Raw genomic sequence first — 17,705 nt, 5'->3', positions numbered from 1 at the left:
ACGACCACCACTGAACAAGACACACAAGCTGAAACGTCAAGACTGGGCCAAGAAATATCTCAAGACTGATTTTTCTAAGGTTTTATGGACTGATGAAATGAGAGTGAGTCTTGATGGGCCAGATGGATGGATTGGTAAAGGGCAGAGAGCTCCAGTCCGACTCAGACGCCAGCAAGGTGGAGGTGGAGTACTGGTTTGGGCTGGTATCATCAAAGATGAGTTTGTGGGGCCTTTTCGGGTTGAGGATGGAGTCAAGCTCAACTCCCAGTTTCTGGAAGACGCCTTCTTCAAGCAGTGGTACAGGAAGAAGTCTGCATCCTTCAAGAAAAACATGATTTTCATGCAGGACAATGCTCCATCACACGCGTCCAAGTACTCCACAGCGTGGCTGGCAAGAAAGGGTATAAAAGAAGAAAATCTAATTACATGGCCTCCTTGTTCACCTGATCTGAACCCCATTGAGAACCTGTGGTCCATCATCAAATGTGAGATTTACAAGGAGGGAAAACAGTACACCTCTCTGAACAGTGTCTGGGAGGCTGTGGTTGCTGCTGCACGCAATGTTGATGGTGAACAGATCAAAACACTGACAGAATCCATGGATGGCAGGCTTTTGAGTGTCCTTGCAAAGAAAGGTGGCTATATTGGTCACTGATTTGTTTTTGAATGTCAGAAATGTATATTTGTGAATGTTGAGATGTTATATTGGTTTCACTGGTAAAAATAAATAATTGAAATGGGTATATATTTGTTTTTTGTTAAGTTGCCTAATAATTATGCACAGTAATAGTCACCTGCACACACAGATATCCCCCTAAAATAGCTATAACTAAAAACAAACTAAAAACTACTTCCAAAAATATTCAGCTTTGATATTAAAGAGTTTTTTGGGGGGGGGCGGGGCCGGACCGCCGACGGGATCAGACGCTTCTGTCTGAGCTCCCGCTTCGGAGCCGAGAAAACGGCGCAAACTGGAGGCAGAACCTCCCCAGCCACCCACAACGGCGCCCACCTTGATCCCCAGATCCCGAGGTACGAGGGGATACTAATTAAGCTGCCATCCGTAACCCGACTAAGGCCCAAGGCATGAGGAGCTTGAGCCGGGATGAGACGGCCGCTCTCCCGGGTCTCCGGCCGGGGTCCGGCATCCCCCCCCCCCTCTGGACCGGGGGGGTTATCCCGGTCTGCACACGCACAAGCAGGTACCCCTATCAAGCCACAACACGCGGGTCGGTAAACGGCTACCCTGCTACAGGAAACTATCCCGCGGCGGTCCTCAAAATGGCCGCCACACGCCAGCCGCATGTGCACCTCACTGCAGGATAATAAAGCTCATCAGTCCAACTGTCGGATTAAGCACCAGCCGTCTAGCCTTACGGTAACTGAACTAAACAGCGTAAACACGACCACACCACAGCAGACTCACAGCTATACCAGTGATGTCGATATGGAGACGGTTTTGCAGCAACCTCATCCACTGGCTTACTAAACGGCAGCTCAAAGAAGGAACATCCTTTGGAAGGTGGCACTGAAATGGAAGTTGGCACGTCCCAAGTCAGACGGCAGCTGTGTGGAGGGAGCCAGGCTGCAGCTGAACAAATGACCTGCATGAACTGAGAGGTTTAACCCTCCATCACCTGTGTGTAGCCCCATGCGGTGCAATATCAGATTAATATTTATCCACTCACATGTGGCACAAATTTGTACTATTCTACTGCCACTGCCTAAAGTGTATCGGTTTTGCTGTTAGGCCCGTTAAGACGCAAGCGCTATGACAAACATCATTTTATTAACATTATAGCATTACTACATGTTTCAATCCTGAGGCACATAGCTTATTTACCTGCACCTCTAAGCGTAGTAACCCCACTCTTAAACTAAGCCTGTATTCGATAGCTATAGCTTAAACTAAGTTTAAATATATGTATTTGTGGCCTGCCTACCGCAGCGTGACACACTAGATTATATGCAATTCAAGCCTGTTAATTCTATGTTATAGCACGGTTACTACTAAGTGCAGTAAATCCACCAAGCAAAGTTAGAACTTAAATGACTTTCTATTTAATGCTAACACCTGTTATTGCTGACTAAACTCATGTGAATTGTCTTTAGGCTTATGTTTGCTATACAATGCTCAACTGCTCTTGTTTATCTTCTTAAAATAAATGCATAGGCAACAAGCGAGATTTAACACTAATAACTCAATAGTTAGAATGCTCTTGTATGTACGTTCTCTGCACGAGCCATGTTTTTCCTCTTTTGTCCCTCTCCTACCTATTTCTGCATGGCATGTGCATTATGCTAACATCTTGAAAACTAAACGACTATAATAACTATAAAAATGTGCCTGTATAACGTATGCCATGACTTGTACTACCTATGTCTACCTATTTTACTGGATGTCGCTGTTGTGGCGCATGCCGGCTACCTGTTTATTCTGTGCACACCCAAAATAAAGAATAAAAAAAAAAAAAAAAATAATAATTACTTGTTAGGTCAGCTGGAGTTAATGATTACCTTATGTTCAGTGGGGGTAAATAATATATCCCTGGTGGTCCAGTGGTGGAGTGCAATTGATGTAGAATTATTAAAAACCTTTATTAAACCTGTAAAAAAAAAAAAAAAAGAGTTTTTTGGGTTCATTGAGAACATGGTTGTTGTTCAATAATAAAATTAATCCTCAAAAATACAACTTGCCTAATAATTCTGCACTCCCTGTATACTGCAATTTTCTCTAATTCAAAGATTAGGGGTAAATTAACATACACCAAGCAGTGGGAGGAGGACTTGGGAGTTCGGATAGGAGAAGGTGACTGGTAGGAGATGTGGGAGGCAGCTGGAAAGATTTCCATGTGCATGGTGTCCTTGGTTAACTCCATATTATGAGGGAGTCTGTGGCTTACTGTCTCAAATATTTGATTGACCGTTTGATCTTGATTCATGGGTCTTCCTTCTGTCCAAGCCTATTGACAATTTTCCACCACAATACTAAAAACTAATCATTAAGATGACATTTGCATTCAGAATAGCTCTCGGAGCTGGGTGTCTCTACTTTGGCCAAAATCCAGCATAAAAATGCTGACAACGTCTTAATGTATAAGTTCACGGCTAATGTTCATAATTCTCCAAATACCTTCACTACAGAGTGGTTGCCCTGGGAAGAATATGTATCCCTTCAAGACTTAACTAGATGGCAGAAAGTCTTAGCATTCTCGGTGGGTGGCCACCGCACCTTTCTTTTCTTTTCTTATTTTTTATTTATCTTTTTGTTAATTGTTGATATATGGGTTTCTTAGGTTTCCTGATGTATTTACACCTTTATTTAATGCTTTTGATATCACGTAAACACTGTAACTAAACATACTTTTAAGGAATGTGAAGGCATTTGTTCTTGTTGATTTGCTAAGATCCAAATAAAATAAAGACTTAAAAATTAAAAAATAAAAATAAAATAATATATATATATATATATATATATATATATATATACAAACAATATATCACCACCACAGTGTAAATATATGTGAAGTGAGTACCAAGTATAAATTATACTTATCGATTAAGTCAAATTGGGCAGCCTCCCAAGATTATTACCCAGAAAATGATTTTATATTAACCAGAATATACAAAAAAACTAAACGTATGGGATACGGATGTATAAATCTTGAAAAAGAACATAAACAATATATAGTGTAATACAGTTGAATAAAAAAATGTGCGCTGTAAATGAATACTCACAAGATAAAGACGTATAATGCGCTCAAGGGTGCCTCCCCAGATGATGTTGGGGGACTGTTACGCATTATATGTCTTCATCTTGTGAATGTATTTATTTACAGCACACATTTTTTTATTTTTTAGATTGTTTATGTTCTTTTTCTAGATTTATACAGCCGTATCCCATACGTTTTGTTTTTTTTGTATATATATATATATATATATATATATATGCCTCAGTTGGTGGAAGATTAAAATTTTTATTCATCAAGACTTTTTTTTTTCTTTCTCCCACCCGGCCTGGGTAAGAATCACTACGGATCCCTCTTAGAACAAGTTGGGGCGCTCACATAGATTCCTTAATGGTTCAATGACATTGGTCTGCAAAGGTTGAATAGTCATCCAACTTCAAGTAAATAAAGGCTGTCTGGAAAGCACTTTTATATTTCAAAGGTTGTATAAAAAAAATCAAGCAGTGCAGATTCAATTTGACAATCTAAGATTTACTTGAACCAGCAAGGAGGAATAAGAAGGCAGTATTTGGCCGAGCTATGTGCTGAAAAGCCAAAAAATTGGAACATCAGATAAAGACCTCATGGCCATGAGACTCAATCAAAAAGTGTCACAATTCTCCTTCCAATACAAACAGGACAATTTGGATATCGTAGACGGCTTCTCTGTGAATTGGACATTTCAAATGGTGTATATCTTTCCTCCAAAGGTCCTGCAAAAAATCCAAGTAGACCAGTCCTGTCATAGCAATCATGCCATTCTGGCCAAATCACAGCTCGTTCTCCCTCTTTCTACATCTAACAATGGCATAGTCCTAGGAATTACCGGTGACACCACAGGTGCCAGAAAACAAGGACATATCAATAGAAACTCTGAATATCTTTAAACTGAGGGCATGGAAGCTACAAGTTTGATCCTTTTAGAAAAAGATATTAAAGAAAATGTTATCAACATTCTCTTACAAGCTACCGGAAAAAACACCTTAAAAATATACTTGCATATTTGAATAAATTCTTGGCATGGTGTCATCAGAAAAATCTAGACTCATTCAATAATACTCCTGCTTATTCTAGAATTTCTGCAAAAAGCTTTGAAAATGGGTCTTGTTCCTTCCGCTTTGCAAGTCCTCATCTCTGCACTTAGTTTTTTCTTCATACAAGAGTTTGCATCTTAAGCACTTATTGAAAGGTTATGCAAAGCAGCATGGTAACTCGTCCTCCAGAACATTCACATATTGCATCTTGGGATTTATCTTTAGTTTTGAATGCTTTATGCACGCAGTCATTTGTACCTCTGGAAGAATGGTCACCAAAACCTCTTACCCTAGCCGTAGCATTTCTAGTTGCTGTTACCTCATCCAAAACAGTGGAAACGATTCTTGCACTTTCCACAGCATCAGAAATCATGGTGTTCCATCAAGACAAGGTCATCCTCATTCCCAAACCATCGTTTCGTCCTAAAGTTTTAAGTAAAACCAACCTAAATCAAGCGATAGTGTTGCCAACCTTCTGTCAGAATCCATCTTCAGCCAAGGAATCTCATTAGCTTTGCTTGGATGTAAAGAGAGCATTGTCTATCTATCCAGTCAGGACAAAGGAGTGGCGTAGATCAAACCATCTTTTCATCAACTTCTAAGGACGCTCTAAAGGTCTTCCAGTTTCCAGATCCTCCATGGATTAATGAGCCTATTTGAATGGCTTATTCTCCCCAAGGTGCCGTTTTCCCTGAAAAACTAAAGGGACACCATAGTCATAGAAACAACTTTAGTTCAATGACTCAGGTTTGGTGTATAGATCATGCCTCTGCAGTCTCACTGCTCAATTCTCTGCCATTTTGGAGTTAAATCACTTTGTTTGTGCATCCCTAGGCACACCTCCCTGCACGTGACTTACACAGTCTTCATAAACACTTCCTGTAAAGAGTCATCTAATACTTATATTTCCTTTTTTGAAAAGTTTGCTTAATTTAGAATTTTCTAACTCCTGCTGTGTTAATAGCTTGCTAGACCCTGCATGTAATTACACACAAGGGATACAAACTTCTAAAGTAAGATAACATCTGATTGAAAACTAAGCCATTTTGTTTTCATGCAGGCTGTGTCAGTAACAACTAGGGGAGGTCTATGTAGCTAGGGCTGCATAGACCGAAACAAAAGTGATTTAACTCCTAAATGGGAGTGAATTGAGCAGTGTATCTTTGGAGGCATTACCTGTACACAAAAACCGTTTCTTTAAGCTAAAGTTATTTTGGTGACTATAGTGTCCCTTTAAGACTCATTCTACTAGAGCTATTACAACTTCATGGGACAAAAGAGCTGCCACCTCGTCGTCTTTACATACGTTCATCAAACACTACAGGCTAGACATCTAGGCATCAACGGAAACTAAATTTGGGTGTGAAGTATATTTATTGTTACAGCACTGCCTTCATTGTACACTGGTGATCAGAAAGTGTTTTACAGAATTAATGTTGTTGATATATTACATAACCATTGAAGAATGAGTCAGTGAAGTAATGCTAATATTAAAGAATGGATCACCAAGCTAATACCATTTTATGCTATTTGGGTCTGTCAATTTTTTTTTAAATTCTCTATAAGAATGATAGTGACTGTTGCTTCAAACAATGTTCTGGAATAAGTGGCGGCAGTCGTAGCCATAACAGGATATGGCATGAAATAGTCCAAACATAAATCGGGTTACAATTAAACAAGATACCAATGCACTGCTTCTAAGAACAGTGTAAGATAGGTGAGATTTGGTTGTGTGGTGTTAATATCCTCATTAACCAACTATGTGAGTAATGCTTTTAACAATGTGTTCTGCTAGTTAAAGGATTAAGGCCACTGTGGATAACAAAGACCACCCATCTTTCGGTGGCCTCAATGGCTCAGTGGTTGGAACGAAGGAAAGCGATGATGTAAGAACAGACCCTCAGACTTGGTGACATATACAGAGAAAAGACTGCATTTTCAAACAACAGATGGGTTCTTGTGTAATTCGATTTGACATAGACTGCTCAGCCATGCAGAATACCACTGCTCTGCAAAAACAAGTCCTAACAATGTAACTCGATTGAGGTTTCACTTTTGAGCTATGTAAAGGCAGCCCAAATTCCAGTTTGGTCACTGTGGAATGGTGGTGAAATTGGTTTAAAATTGGCTCTTGCTCCTAACATAACACCCCAGAGAGATAGAGCTGTTATGAGCAGGGAACATGATGCTCTGGTTGGGATAATCACATTGTACTGTGGAATTCTAATCGTATTATGCTTATTTTAATAGCAAGAGTAGTCTGTTAGCTCAGGGTTGACTTAGTTGTCCGGTGGCTCCATTTTATTTTCTGCACACTAAGCAGAACCCAAATACTGTAAGCGGTACTGTTGGTAATAGAATCATTAAACATAATAGATGAGCTTTTACGGTTAGACAGACACAGTGTAGATGTAAGCACAATATAATCACCTCTCGATTAGTATTCCCTGCAGGGTGTTTGGCGTTCTTATTACTGTTACTTGTGTGCATTAATGGCCATTACTCACTCAATAAGATTATGATCATTTGATATGTTCTTGTTTAAAAGGCTGTGTCTGGTAGAATGTTTGTTTGAACATAGTGGAATGTGGTGTTATTTGTGAATGACAGTATTTTGTTTAACCCCTTAAGGACCAAACTTCTGGAATAAAAGGGAATCATGACATGTCACACATGTCATGTGTCCTTAAGGGGTTAAACAAAGCAAAAATATATCCCTGATCTGTAATCATGTGATCTGCTTTGGGTCTTCATCCGAAATAGAAACTAGAGTTCAATGCTGTTTTATGACAATGGTTTGAAATTAAAACGGTCAACTTTGTGAATTATGCACAGTATTTGGTTGTTTTTTTATGTGCATCATATGTCGGTGTTCCGCAAGGGCATAGGATGCAGATACATTTGACCGTCATTGTGCTGTGTGTGGGCTCCATGTGGTGCATGCATGCTTGCTGCACGAATAGCTCTTGCACTCTTGCACAGCTTATGCCCAAGAGCTCATGAACATGCCCTGAGCATCATGGAATTGATAGAGATGGAGCTTTGGGTGTTAGTAGACTTGGGCATTCGTTTTCAGACGAGTACGCATTCCTCTGAATTTCAAACAATTTTGCCATACTTCCGTAAGGCAAATTGACGAATGTAAAACAATAAACGAAGACTGGATTGCTTGTTGCTTATGCAATTTTGTTCTTTATTTATTTGATTACTTACAAGGACCGAGCTCCCTGCTTCCTCCTTGTAATTAGAATTAATTCTAAATAGAAGTGGAAAAATTCATACACAAGTCTTGGGGTAAGTTAGACTTACCTGTCAGAGGTCTGACTGAAAAGGACTTTTCTTAATTGTGATCTTTCACTCATTTAGTTTCCTAATTTCTTCGTATCCTTATGTACGATTGCCTTAAGGATACCAAACAAGGGGGCTATCAACTAAACAGCACCCTAAATTGGTACCCTTAGATATAGCAATTCCACATTACGGTACCAAATTAGTGAGCTGTCTGCTAAACAGTTGGATCACCGAATTTCATTCCAAAAATATTTGCCAAATTTGTTGCAAGCCAAATTTTGACCGAACAAAATTTATATCAAAGTGCGTGTCTTATACGAGCCTCCACTGGGCTTTATACCATATTAAATCTTTTAACCACATTTATTAGGGTGTAATATTGAGAAACTGTCACTATTCAATAAGTGATCATTCCTCTTTAAATTCATTTTATTTATTTACGCTTTGGTTGTTCAATATGGAACTGATATTTACAAAATATACACATTTTACACCAGCAGGCAATAAGTAATATAATGTTTTATATATATATATATATATATATATATATATATATATATATATATATATATATATATATGAACAAAACCTATATTAACTATCCTATATGGATCTGTCAAATTTCTTTACGTACAAAGACCCCGAAATGAACAAATGCGTTGAGGGTCCAATGGCCACTCGGTTCAGTGGAGGTGAGGGTTTATTAGCCTGAAGCAGTCCTTCCCGTCTGCTGCTGATGTCTTCATGGTTTAGGTCCTCTTTGGCTTTTGGTGCGTTAGTTGCCAGGAGCCAGGAGCCACGGCAGTGCTGTACTCTTGCGCATGCACAAGAGTAAAACGCTGACAGACCTGAATTCCACAGCTGTGAATGACGGCTGCTGGGATTGGAAGAAAGGTTGACAGCGGTGCTCTGCGTTATTGTCAACCCCAGCCTTTACCATAAGATAAATTAATTTCACTGAAATTCCAAAACAGTCTTAATCAGTATTTCATAAAGATTCATTTCATAAAGATCCGCTTTAATGACTTCAACAATTGGCACCATTCATCGGGTGCATGACAAACCATATAGCATGTACTGTGTAATGAATAAATGCTATAACAAACATCGACTTGTAAATCAAGGCTCTTCGTTGCCCAAATCTTTTGAGTTAATTTGAAGCTGTAATTCCACGGAACTAAAGGGTTACATACACTAAATCTGTATTTTGGAATCCACCAAAATCAGTGTTATTATTTGGAACTCTATCTTTGTGATTTCTCAGGCTATAAATACAAATTCTGTTTTAATTTTTTTATTGATACTAAATGTGTCCTCATTGTCTGCATACCCCAAGAAGGCCCATGATGATGACTCTTCAATAATTGTTTGTAAAAAAAAAAAAAAAAAAAAAAAAAGATTTTCCAAAATTATTTCCAACGCTTTGATCTCTTGCTGATCCATCTGATAGGCACTTGGATGAAATAGTGGACCTAGAAGCTACAGACACAAAGGACACTCAGTTAAACTATGGAATCGTCATTGATTGTGGCAGCAGTGGCTCTCGGGTCTTCGTGTACTTCTGGCCCCCACATAATGGGAATCCTCATGATCTTCTCGACATTAAACAAATGCGAGATCGCAACAGTAAACCAGTGGTGAAGAAGATCAAACCCGGTAAGTAATCGTGTGTGCTATCGATGAGTCCATATTTACTGATTATTGTGGACTTAGCAGCTGCAGAAGTTGAGCTAATGGGATGTATACCACGTTAGTGAATTTTACAGCAAATGTATAAATTACAAATTGTGGAGGGCTAACCTGAAACAAACGATGATCTATTATAAAAAAAGGGGTTTTAAGGGAAGATTCTGAAAAGTGAAATATTGCCGCTGCTGGCAACTTTGTTTGGGACGGGGCAACGTGGCTTACCTCTGGCTGCCTAAAAATGGAAAAAAATGTTTTAAATGTTTTGTTTTTTTTGTTTTTTTTTTTAAACCAAAAGAGGTAATAATTCCAACTTTTGTAATATCATTTATCTATGGATTTGTTTTCTGCTAATTCTCCAGAATTCTTTACTGATGTCTTGCTCTTTACTGTGAAATAAAGAGTGATTTGTCAGATAGTGACTCATTTTAATTTTGTTGTGAATTGCCAGTCAGATCATTTCTCAGTGATATACTGCCTCCTAGTGACCATTTAGGAATTTGTCAGCTTTCTAGTTTTGCTTTTATTGAATAAAGAGACATTATTAAAGGCAGCATAATGTCTGTAAGTTTTCTAGGTAATTCTTCCAGTTCTTTAACAGGTCATTTCTGTCTCTTCCCACAGGTATTTCTTCAATGGCTTTAACTCCAGAAAAAGCAAGTGATTACATGAACCCACTGTTAAGTTTTGCTGCTTCCTATATCCCAAAGGCTAAACACAAAGAAACCCCCCTATATATCCTGTGTACAGCTGGCATGAGAGTCCTGCCTGAGAGGTGAGAACTTACTGAGATTTCCTGTTCTCTTGTTTCTGGTTTGTGTCTTTGTCTGTGTTTTTATCTTTTATAGAGAGACCGATGCTTCTGTTTGAGTCTATAGCTGGACTACAAATTTCCACTCAGTGAAAATGTAGCTCAGCCACGTAGAAATTCACCACTAATGGCTATGCCACGCACACTCCAGGCTTGTAGTTGGGGGAAACTTTAACCCCTTAAGGACCAAACTTCTGGAATAAAAAGGAATCATGACATGTCACACATGTCATGTGTCCTTAAGGGGTTAAAGGCCTGGCTTGTAATATAAGACTTGAAATTGAAATCCCTGGTTTATAGCACACTTTATTTATTTTTTTGCTCTGGTAGTTCTCCAAATGTTTATGAACTGTATTTCCTGTGTGACTCTGTGAGCCTCATGGGAAATGTACCATGCCAAACGTAGCCATCCCTTTGATACGAAAACACATTACTGGGCAGTTTTATAAGCCGACATGCTCTTATCTGTAGCCAAATGCCATGTTGCTAAGTAGTTCCTATTCCTTCCTTGTTGATGTTTAAAGGAACACTATAGTGTCAGGAATACAGGCATGCAAACATGTAATGCTGTTGTGGCAGTGTAGGTCCCCGGCTCCCCTGTCTGTGCAGTGAAAAGGTGAGTTTACTTAAAAAAATGTCCACGCCGTGACAGTCTTGCCACGGCAGGCCCCGCTTGGTCCCGCCTCCATGCCTGAGATCATCAATGTTTTCTCAAGCTAATGCACATGCCCAGCAAAATGCCACACTGTGCCAAGCAGCATCTCCTCATAGAGATACATTGAATCAGTGCATCTCTATGGGGAAAGTTCAGCACCTCCACGCAAAGCATGAAGACGCTGAACGCCACAGGAAGCACCACTGGTGGCTGTCTGAGTGACTGCCACTAGAAGTATAAGTAGCCAGCAATGTAAACACTGCCTCTTTTCTGAAAAAGCAGTGTTTACAGTGCTAAGGTTTCAGGGACATGATGCAGACACCAGAACCACTGTAGTGGTTCTTGCGACTCTAGTGTCCCTTTTAGAGGAAAACTCACAAAATGAAGGGAGAACTGATTCTCTTGACGTTGCTCACAGTGCCCCTTTGATTTGGATCCTTGCGACCCAGGCTATTAGTTATTTTTGAATAAATAGAAGAAATGACTAATATCTCCTGTATGAGAAATATTCCCAACAGAGGTGGCCAGTATGAATGGTACCTGCTCACTCTGGGCACGAAATATAACATAGAATAAAGAAAATAAGGAATTTCACCTCTGTGGTACTAATAAGTAGAACGGCTGATAAAAGGTGAGTGCAACATATAACACTTAACGAGGAAGTGAACACTTGATAGTGAAGGATAGGTGTATAAATTATCCAATTGGTAAACCAGCAGGCTTTATTTGTGTTGCCAAAAATGTATTACCATTAATGATCCTATCCATTTAATATTAAAATAGTGGTAGTATTTCGGTCAGGAGATTAGAGTCTCTCAATTGTCCAATATAAATGAGTACATCGGTTTGAAAAAGATAGATTCCCCAAAAAACATATGGTCTAGAGATAATGGTCTACTTTCAAACTGTGGTACTCTAGGGGTAATAAGGGAGAGTACAACTAAGCTGTTGACTGGCTTAAAGTCACATCAGGGGGTGTACTGCTGATCCAACTTGTCAGGATTCTAATGGTACACCACCTGATGTGGCTTTAAGCCAACAGCTTAGTTGTGTATTTGTGTGCACATATATATAATATGGAAATGGAGAGAAAACAACATTTACAAAAGCACTTTTAGTAAATATCAAGACAGGCACTCACAAATGGACTGCACAAAACAAAAATCCATTGCCCCTGAGATAATCTAGGTTGTAGGCCCAGAAGATCTCAGTTCGCATATACAGAAAATGACTTCTACTAAAGTTCATAAAAAGGCAGTTAGAATGTCCTGGGTAATCTGGATTAGCTGAAATTTGCAGGTAATTCCCTCTAGAATTAACTTTGAGTACATTTCCTTTGAAATTCACTTGACATTCGTTCGACGAATTTTGGCCAAACAGTGGACTTTCTCAAGAGCTATAATCCCACCTCTGAGCTTCTCCCTTTTATAACTCTTCTAAGTGGTTGTAATTGCACCAGAGACATTTTTTATTCCATATATACGTGGCATTTGGAATTGAGAGAGGCAGCACCTTTCTTCACAATTTATACTTTTGCACATGAAGTTTTCACTTTGTAGCCATTAAGAAATACAGACTGATTGTGGTTTGCTGGATGCCTCTCAGTGGGTTACCTTGTATTTTTAATGTTTTGCAGCCAGCAGAATGCTATACTCCAAGACCTGGTGAAGAATGTACCCCAGCAGTTTGACTTCCTTTTCTCAGAGGCACACGCAGAGGTCATCTCGGGGAAACAGGAAGGTATTTAAGCCTATAATTTGATAGAATGCTGAACACCACGAATGCAGCAATATAAATGATAAGCTTAGAGTCATGTCTACAAATGCTCGCAGTTTAGGGAAGAAGATCCATGAACTTGTGGCAATAATGGCAACTGATAGTGTAGATTTAGTCGCTGTTACTGAGACATGGTATAATGAGAAAAATGACTGGGACATAGCAATACCAGGGTACTCTTTATATAGAATAGACAGGGAAGGCAGGAAAGGGGGAGGGTGGCCCTGTATGTGAAGGATAGCATAAAATCTAGCCTAATAAAGGTTAGTGAGGCGAACATAGAGTCCGTTTGGGTTACGTTAGAATTTGGTAATCACACAGTAATTCGTGTAGGTGTGATTTATAGGCCCCCAGGACAAATTGAAGAGTTAGATAAACTACTAGTTGAGGAAATGGCTAAAATGACAATGAAGGGGGAAGTTATCATCATGGGTGACTTTAATCTTCCTGATATGAATTGGAAAACAAAAATAGCTGCTTGTGCCAGGAGCACACCTATTCTAAACTCCTTACTGGGATTCTCTCTAAAACAAGTCGTTGAGGAGCCAACTCGTAAAGAGGCCATACTAGATTTAGTGTCACGTCTAAACATTTGTTATGAAGGAGCACAACTGCAGATTTCTTATAGTTTGAATATTTATTATAAAAAGTAAAAGGTATTGACTTTAATTCCAATTTACAGGTACTGTAGCTTTAATTAGTAAACGATAACTGAAGTTCACAATTACAGGCACTGTAGCTTTAAGTAGTAAACGATAACTGAAGTCCACAATTACAGGCACTGTAGCTTTAAGTAGTAAACGATAACTGAAGTCCACAATTACAGGCACTGTAGCTTTAAGTAGTAAACGATAACTGAAATCCACAATTACAGGCACTGTAGCTTTAAGTAGTAAACGATAACTGAAGTCCACAATTACAGGCACTGTAGCTTTAAGTAGTAAACGATAACTGAAATCCACAATTACAGGCACTGTAGCTTTAAGTAGTAAACGATAACTGAAATCCACAATTACAGGCACTGTAGCTTTAAGTAGTAAACGATAACTGAAATCCACAATTACAGGCACTGTAGCTTTAAGTAGTAAACGATAACTGAAGTCCACAATTACAGGCACTGTAGCTTTAAGTAGTAAACGATAACTGAAATCCACAATTACAGGCACTGTAGCTTTAAGTAGTAAACGATAACTGAAGTCCACAATTACAGGCACTGTAGCTTTAAGTAGTAAATGGTAGTAATTAGCAGACACTGAATCAGAAAGAGTCTCTTAGTAGTATTAGGTGATAAGAAGTTGCAATAGCTGTTCCATAGGATTTAACTGAAGCAAGACAGATGCAGCTAACTGATATAGAGTATGAGTTGAAGTTAGCTGTAACTGGTTTGTTTTATCGAAGGACTTTGGAGATAGGAAATAACAGCTTTGAGATGCAACGCTTATCACAGAGGTTTTACTTAGCTTCCGGCACATAGAACACTGGATCCCGAGATCTCCTCAGAGGCGGTTATCAGGAGTGAAGAGAGTTCAGCTTTAGTCGTGGATGAGGAGAGGTGAAGGGAACCTGAAGTCTTCCAGTCCGGTCCGGTAACAGAGGGCTTTCACAACGATGTTGTAGCCGGTTCGTGAGTACGGAACGTAGTTCAATAATCCAGCGTCGATCAGCTGGTGCGGTCGGATTAAATAAGGAGACCGTGTCATAAAGGGGTGTGGCTAGGCTCCGTGGAACCAGGAAGTAAGAGGATACCATAGTTAAGGCATGACAGTACCCTCTCCTTAATGAGCAACCTCTGGGTGCTATTGACTTGGTTTAGAAGGGTAACGCTTGTGAAATTTGGAAATCAATTTGTCAGCATGAACGACAGAGGAGTTTTCCCATGTATCTTCATCAATTCCATATCCTTTCCATCTGATGAGGTATTGTAAAGAGCCACGATGGATCCTTGAATCCAGTATACTTTGAATTTCGTATTCTTCTTCACCCTGGACCAATATGGGATCAGGAGAAGTAGTGACATTTCTTTGGAAAGGGTCAGGATGATGAGGCTTTAGCAAGGACACATGAAAAACAGGATGTAGCTTCAAAGTAGGTAGAAGTTTCAATTTAACAACATTACGGTTGATAACCGATATTATTGGAAAAGGACCAAGAAAAGGGGAACTTAACTTCCTTTATGGACGGTTTGTAGAGATGTTCTTTGAGGAAAGCCAGACAAGATCACCGATTTCATAAGAGGGTGACGGTTGTCTTTTTGTGTCAAAAAACTTCTTTTGATTGGAGGAGGCCAATTCTAGATTTTCATGCAATTTCTTGAATAAAGAGGACATATGAGAGATTTGATTTGAATCGGAGAGGTTAGATGAAGAAACTGTCTGAGCAGGAAATGAGGAGGGATGAAATCCATAATTGGATAGAAATGGAGTCATTTTGCTGCTGGTATGAAAAGAGTTATTGTATGCGAATTCTGCCATGGGTAACCATGTTATCCAATCGTCTTGTAAGTGAGAACAATAACATCGTAGATATTGCTCTAAGCATCGGTTGACTCTTTCAGTTTGTCCATCTGTTTGAGGATGATATGCAGATGATAGTTTACGTTGGATATGAAGAGTAGCACATAATGCATTCCAGAATTTGGAGGTAAACTGAGTTCCTCGGTCTGAAATGATTTCGTCTGGCAGTCCATGAAGTTTAACTATGTTGTCAAGGAATATTTTTGAAAGTTCAGAGGATGAGGGTAACTTCTTTAAAGGAATAAAATGAGACAATTTTGTGAAGCGGTCCACTACCACTAAAATGGTGGTATGATGTTGAGAAGGGGGTAGTTCCACCAAGAAGTCCATAGAAATGGATTGCCAAGGCCTTTCAGGAATCGGTAGATTCAATAATTGACCGAATGGGTGATGATGTTCATGTTTGGATCTTTGGCAGGTAGAACAAGATTTAACATAAGATTCAATGGTTTTGTCTTGGCGAGGCCACCAATAGTATCTCTTAGACAATTCAAGGGTCTTTTTTATACCTGTATGAACTGCCAGAGGAGAATCATGAATAAATTCGAGTATTTTAGTTCTGAAAGCGGGAGGTACATAAATTCGGTCTTTGAAATAGTAGAGACCGTCTTTCTTCGATAGTTTAACTGATGTAGGAAGATTAAGAGTATCTTTACTGAGTCCTTTTATGTCGTCGAGAAGGGAAGATAAAGTCCCAACGACTGTAGGAGGAGGAAACTCCAGTTCGGTGTCAGAACAACACGAGGTTTTAGCTGGTTCTTTAGTAGACTGAAGAATTGGAATATGTTGCAAGCATGTTTTCTTGCAATAATCGGAATTAAAGGCAAGAGAAAAGGGAAACCATGAGATTTGAGGGTTGTGGTTCCTTAACCAGTTGATCCCTAATATAATAGGAAAAAATTGTGATGAGATAACATCAAATATAAGACTTTCAGTATGAGTATGATTGATGGTTACTTTTAGAGGGATGGATTCATGAAGTATTGGTCCCGATGAAATGAGGGACCCGTCAATCACTTTAACAGGCACAGAAGTTCTTTTACGAACACAAGGAATTTTATTCTTTGTTGCAAAGGCTGAGTCGATGAATACTCCATTTGCACCAGAATCGATAACAGCCTTGGTTATAATTCTTTTATTGTCCCACTGTAATACAAGAATGATAGGGGACATTTGAGTATTTGCTGTAGAGGGAAGTACACTTAGGATGGAAGAGGCATGAGTCTGCCTACTGCCTTTTATCCGTTTCAATAAAGGACAATCAGAGACTAAATGAACTTGAGAGGCACAATACATGCAGAGGTTTAATATACTTCTTCGATTTTTCTCTTCAGGAGTGAGGGGACTTCTTATTATCCCTATTTCCATAGGTTCGATTGGTTCGGATGGGTTGTCAGGAGGCTTTGGAGGATGAAATGATTTTTTCCCAGTTGAAGTTGAGAGAGCCTTTTCGGCCTTTCTTTCTCTAAGCCTTCTGTCAATGCTGATCGATAGATGAATCAGAGCATTCAAAGTAGTAGGGAGTTCTATTCTGGATAGTTCATCTTTTACAGCTTCAGATAAGCCGATTCGAAACTGGTTGCGCAATGCGATGTCATTCCATTGCGTTTCTACTGCCCATCTTTTAAATTCAGCAATATAATCTTCAACGGGTCTATGGTTTTGTAGCAAGGTTCTAATTGTTAATTCAGCAGTATTTTGTTTGTATGGATCTTCATAGAGAAGAGACATGGCTTTAAGGAATTCCTCCAGTGAATCCAAGATGGGGTCATCATTGTCCAAAAAGGAATGGGCCCAGGACATAGGTTCACCTCTCAGAAATGAGAGAACTGAATAAACCTTAGATCTTTCTGTGGGATAAGATCTAGGTTTTAAAGCAATCAATAATTTGGAGGAATAAAAAAACTCCTTATATTTGGAACGATCACCATAGAATTTTTCAGGGTTACATACAGCAGGATCGCTAAGTGAGTGCAGAACAGTATGAGGAGGATGTGTCTGTAAGTCTTTGACATAAGTGAGAATTCTTTCATTAGTAACTTGAAGGTCTTGCACACCTTGGGCTAGTGTATTGACTCGTTGATTCAGCGTAGTTATCGTAGAATCGAAATCTGCTGGATCCATTACAAGGGCTGGATTATTCTGTCACGTCTAAACATTTGTTATGAAGGAACACAACTGCAGATTTCTTATAGTTTGAATATTTATTAT

At 39.2% G+C, this 17,705-nt stretch overlaps 1 protein-coding gene across 3 annotated transcripts in view; it reads left to right on the top strand.

Annotated features, from left to right (window-relative positions):
• Positions 1-17,705, top strand: part of ENTPD7 (ectonucleoside triphosphate diphosphohydrolase 7) — a 48,409-nt gene that overhangs the window by 14,450 nt on the left and 16,254 nt on the right. For all 3 annotated transcript variants that reach the window (XM_063434923.1, XM_063434922.1, XM_063434924.1), the window contains exons 4-6: positions 9,504-9,709; positions 10,364-10,514; positions 12,842-12,945. In XM_063434923.1, the coding sequence (XP_063290993.1) occupies positions 9,504-9,709; positions 10,364-10,514; positions 12,842-12,945 (461 nt within the window). The remainder of the gene's footprint in view (positions 1-9,503; positions 9,710-10,363; positions 10,515-12,841; positions 12,946-17,705) is intronic.

This window comes from Pelobates fuscus, chromosome 10 (assembly GCF_036172605.1).
Source record: "Pelobates fuscus isolate aPelFus1 chromosome 10, aPelFus1.pri, whole genome shotgun sequence".
Classification (NCBI taxonomy): domain Eukaryota; kingdom Metazoa; phylum Chordata; class Amphibia; order Anura; family Pelobatidae; genus Pelobates; species Pelobates fuscus.
Note: the sequence above shows the minus strand (reverse complement) of the source record. Positions and strands in the feature narration are given on the sequence as shown.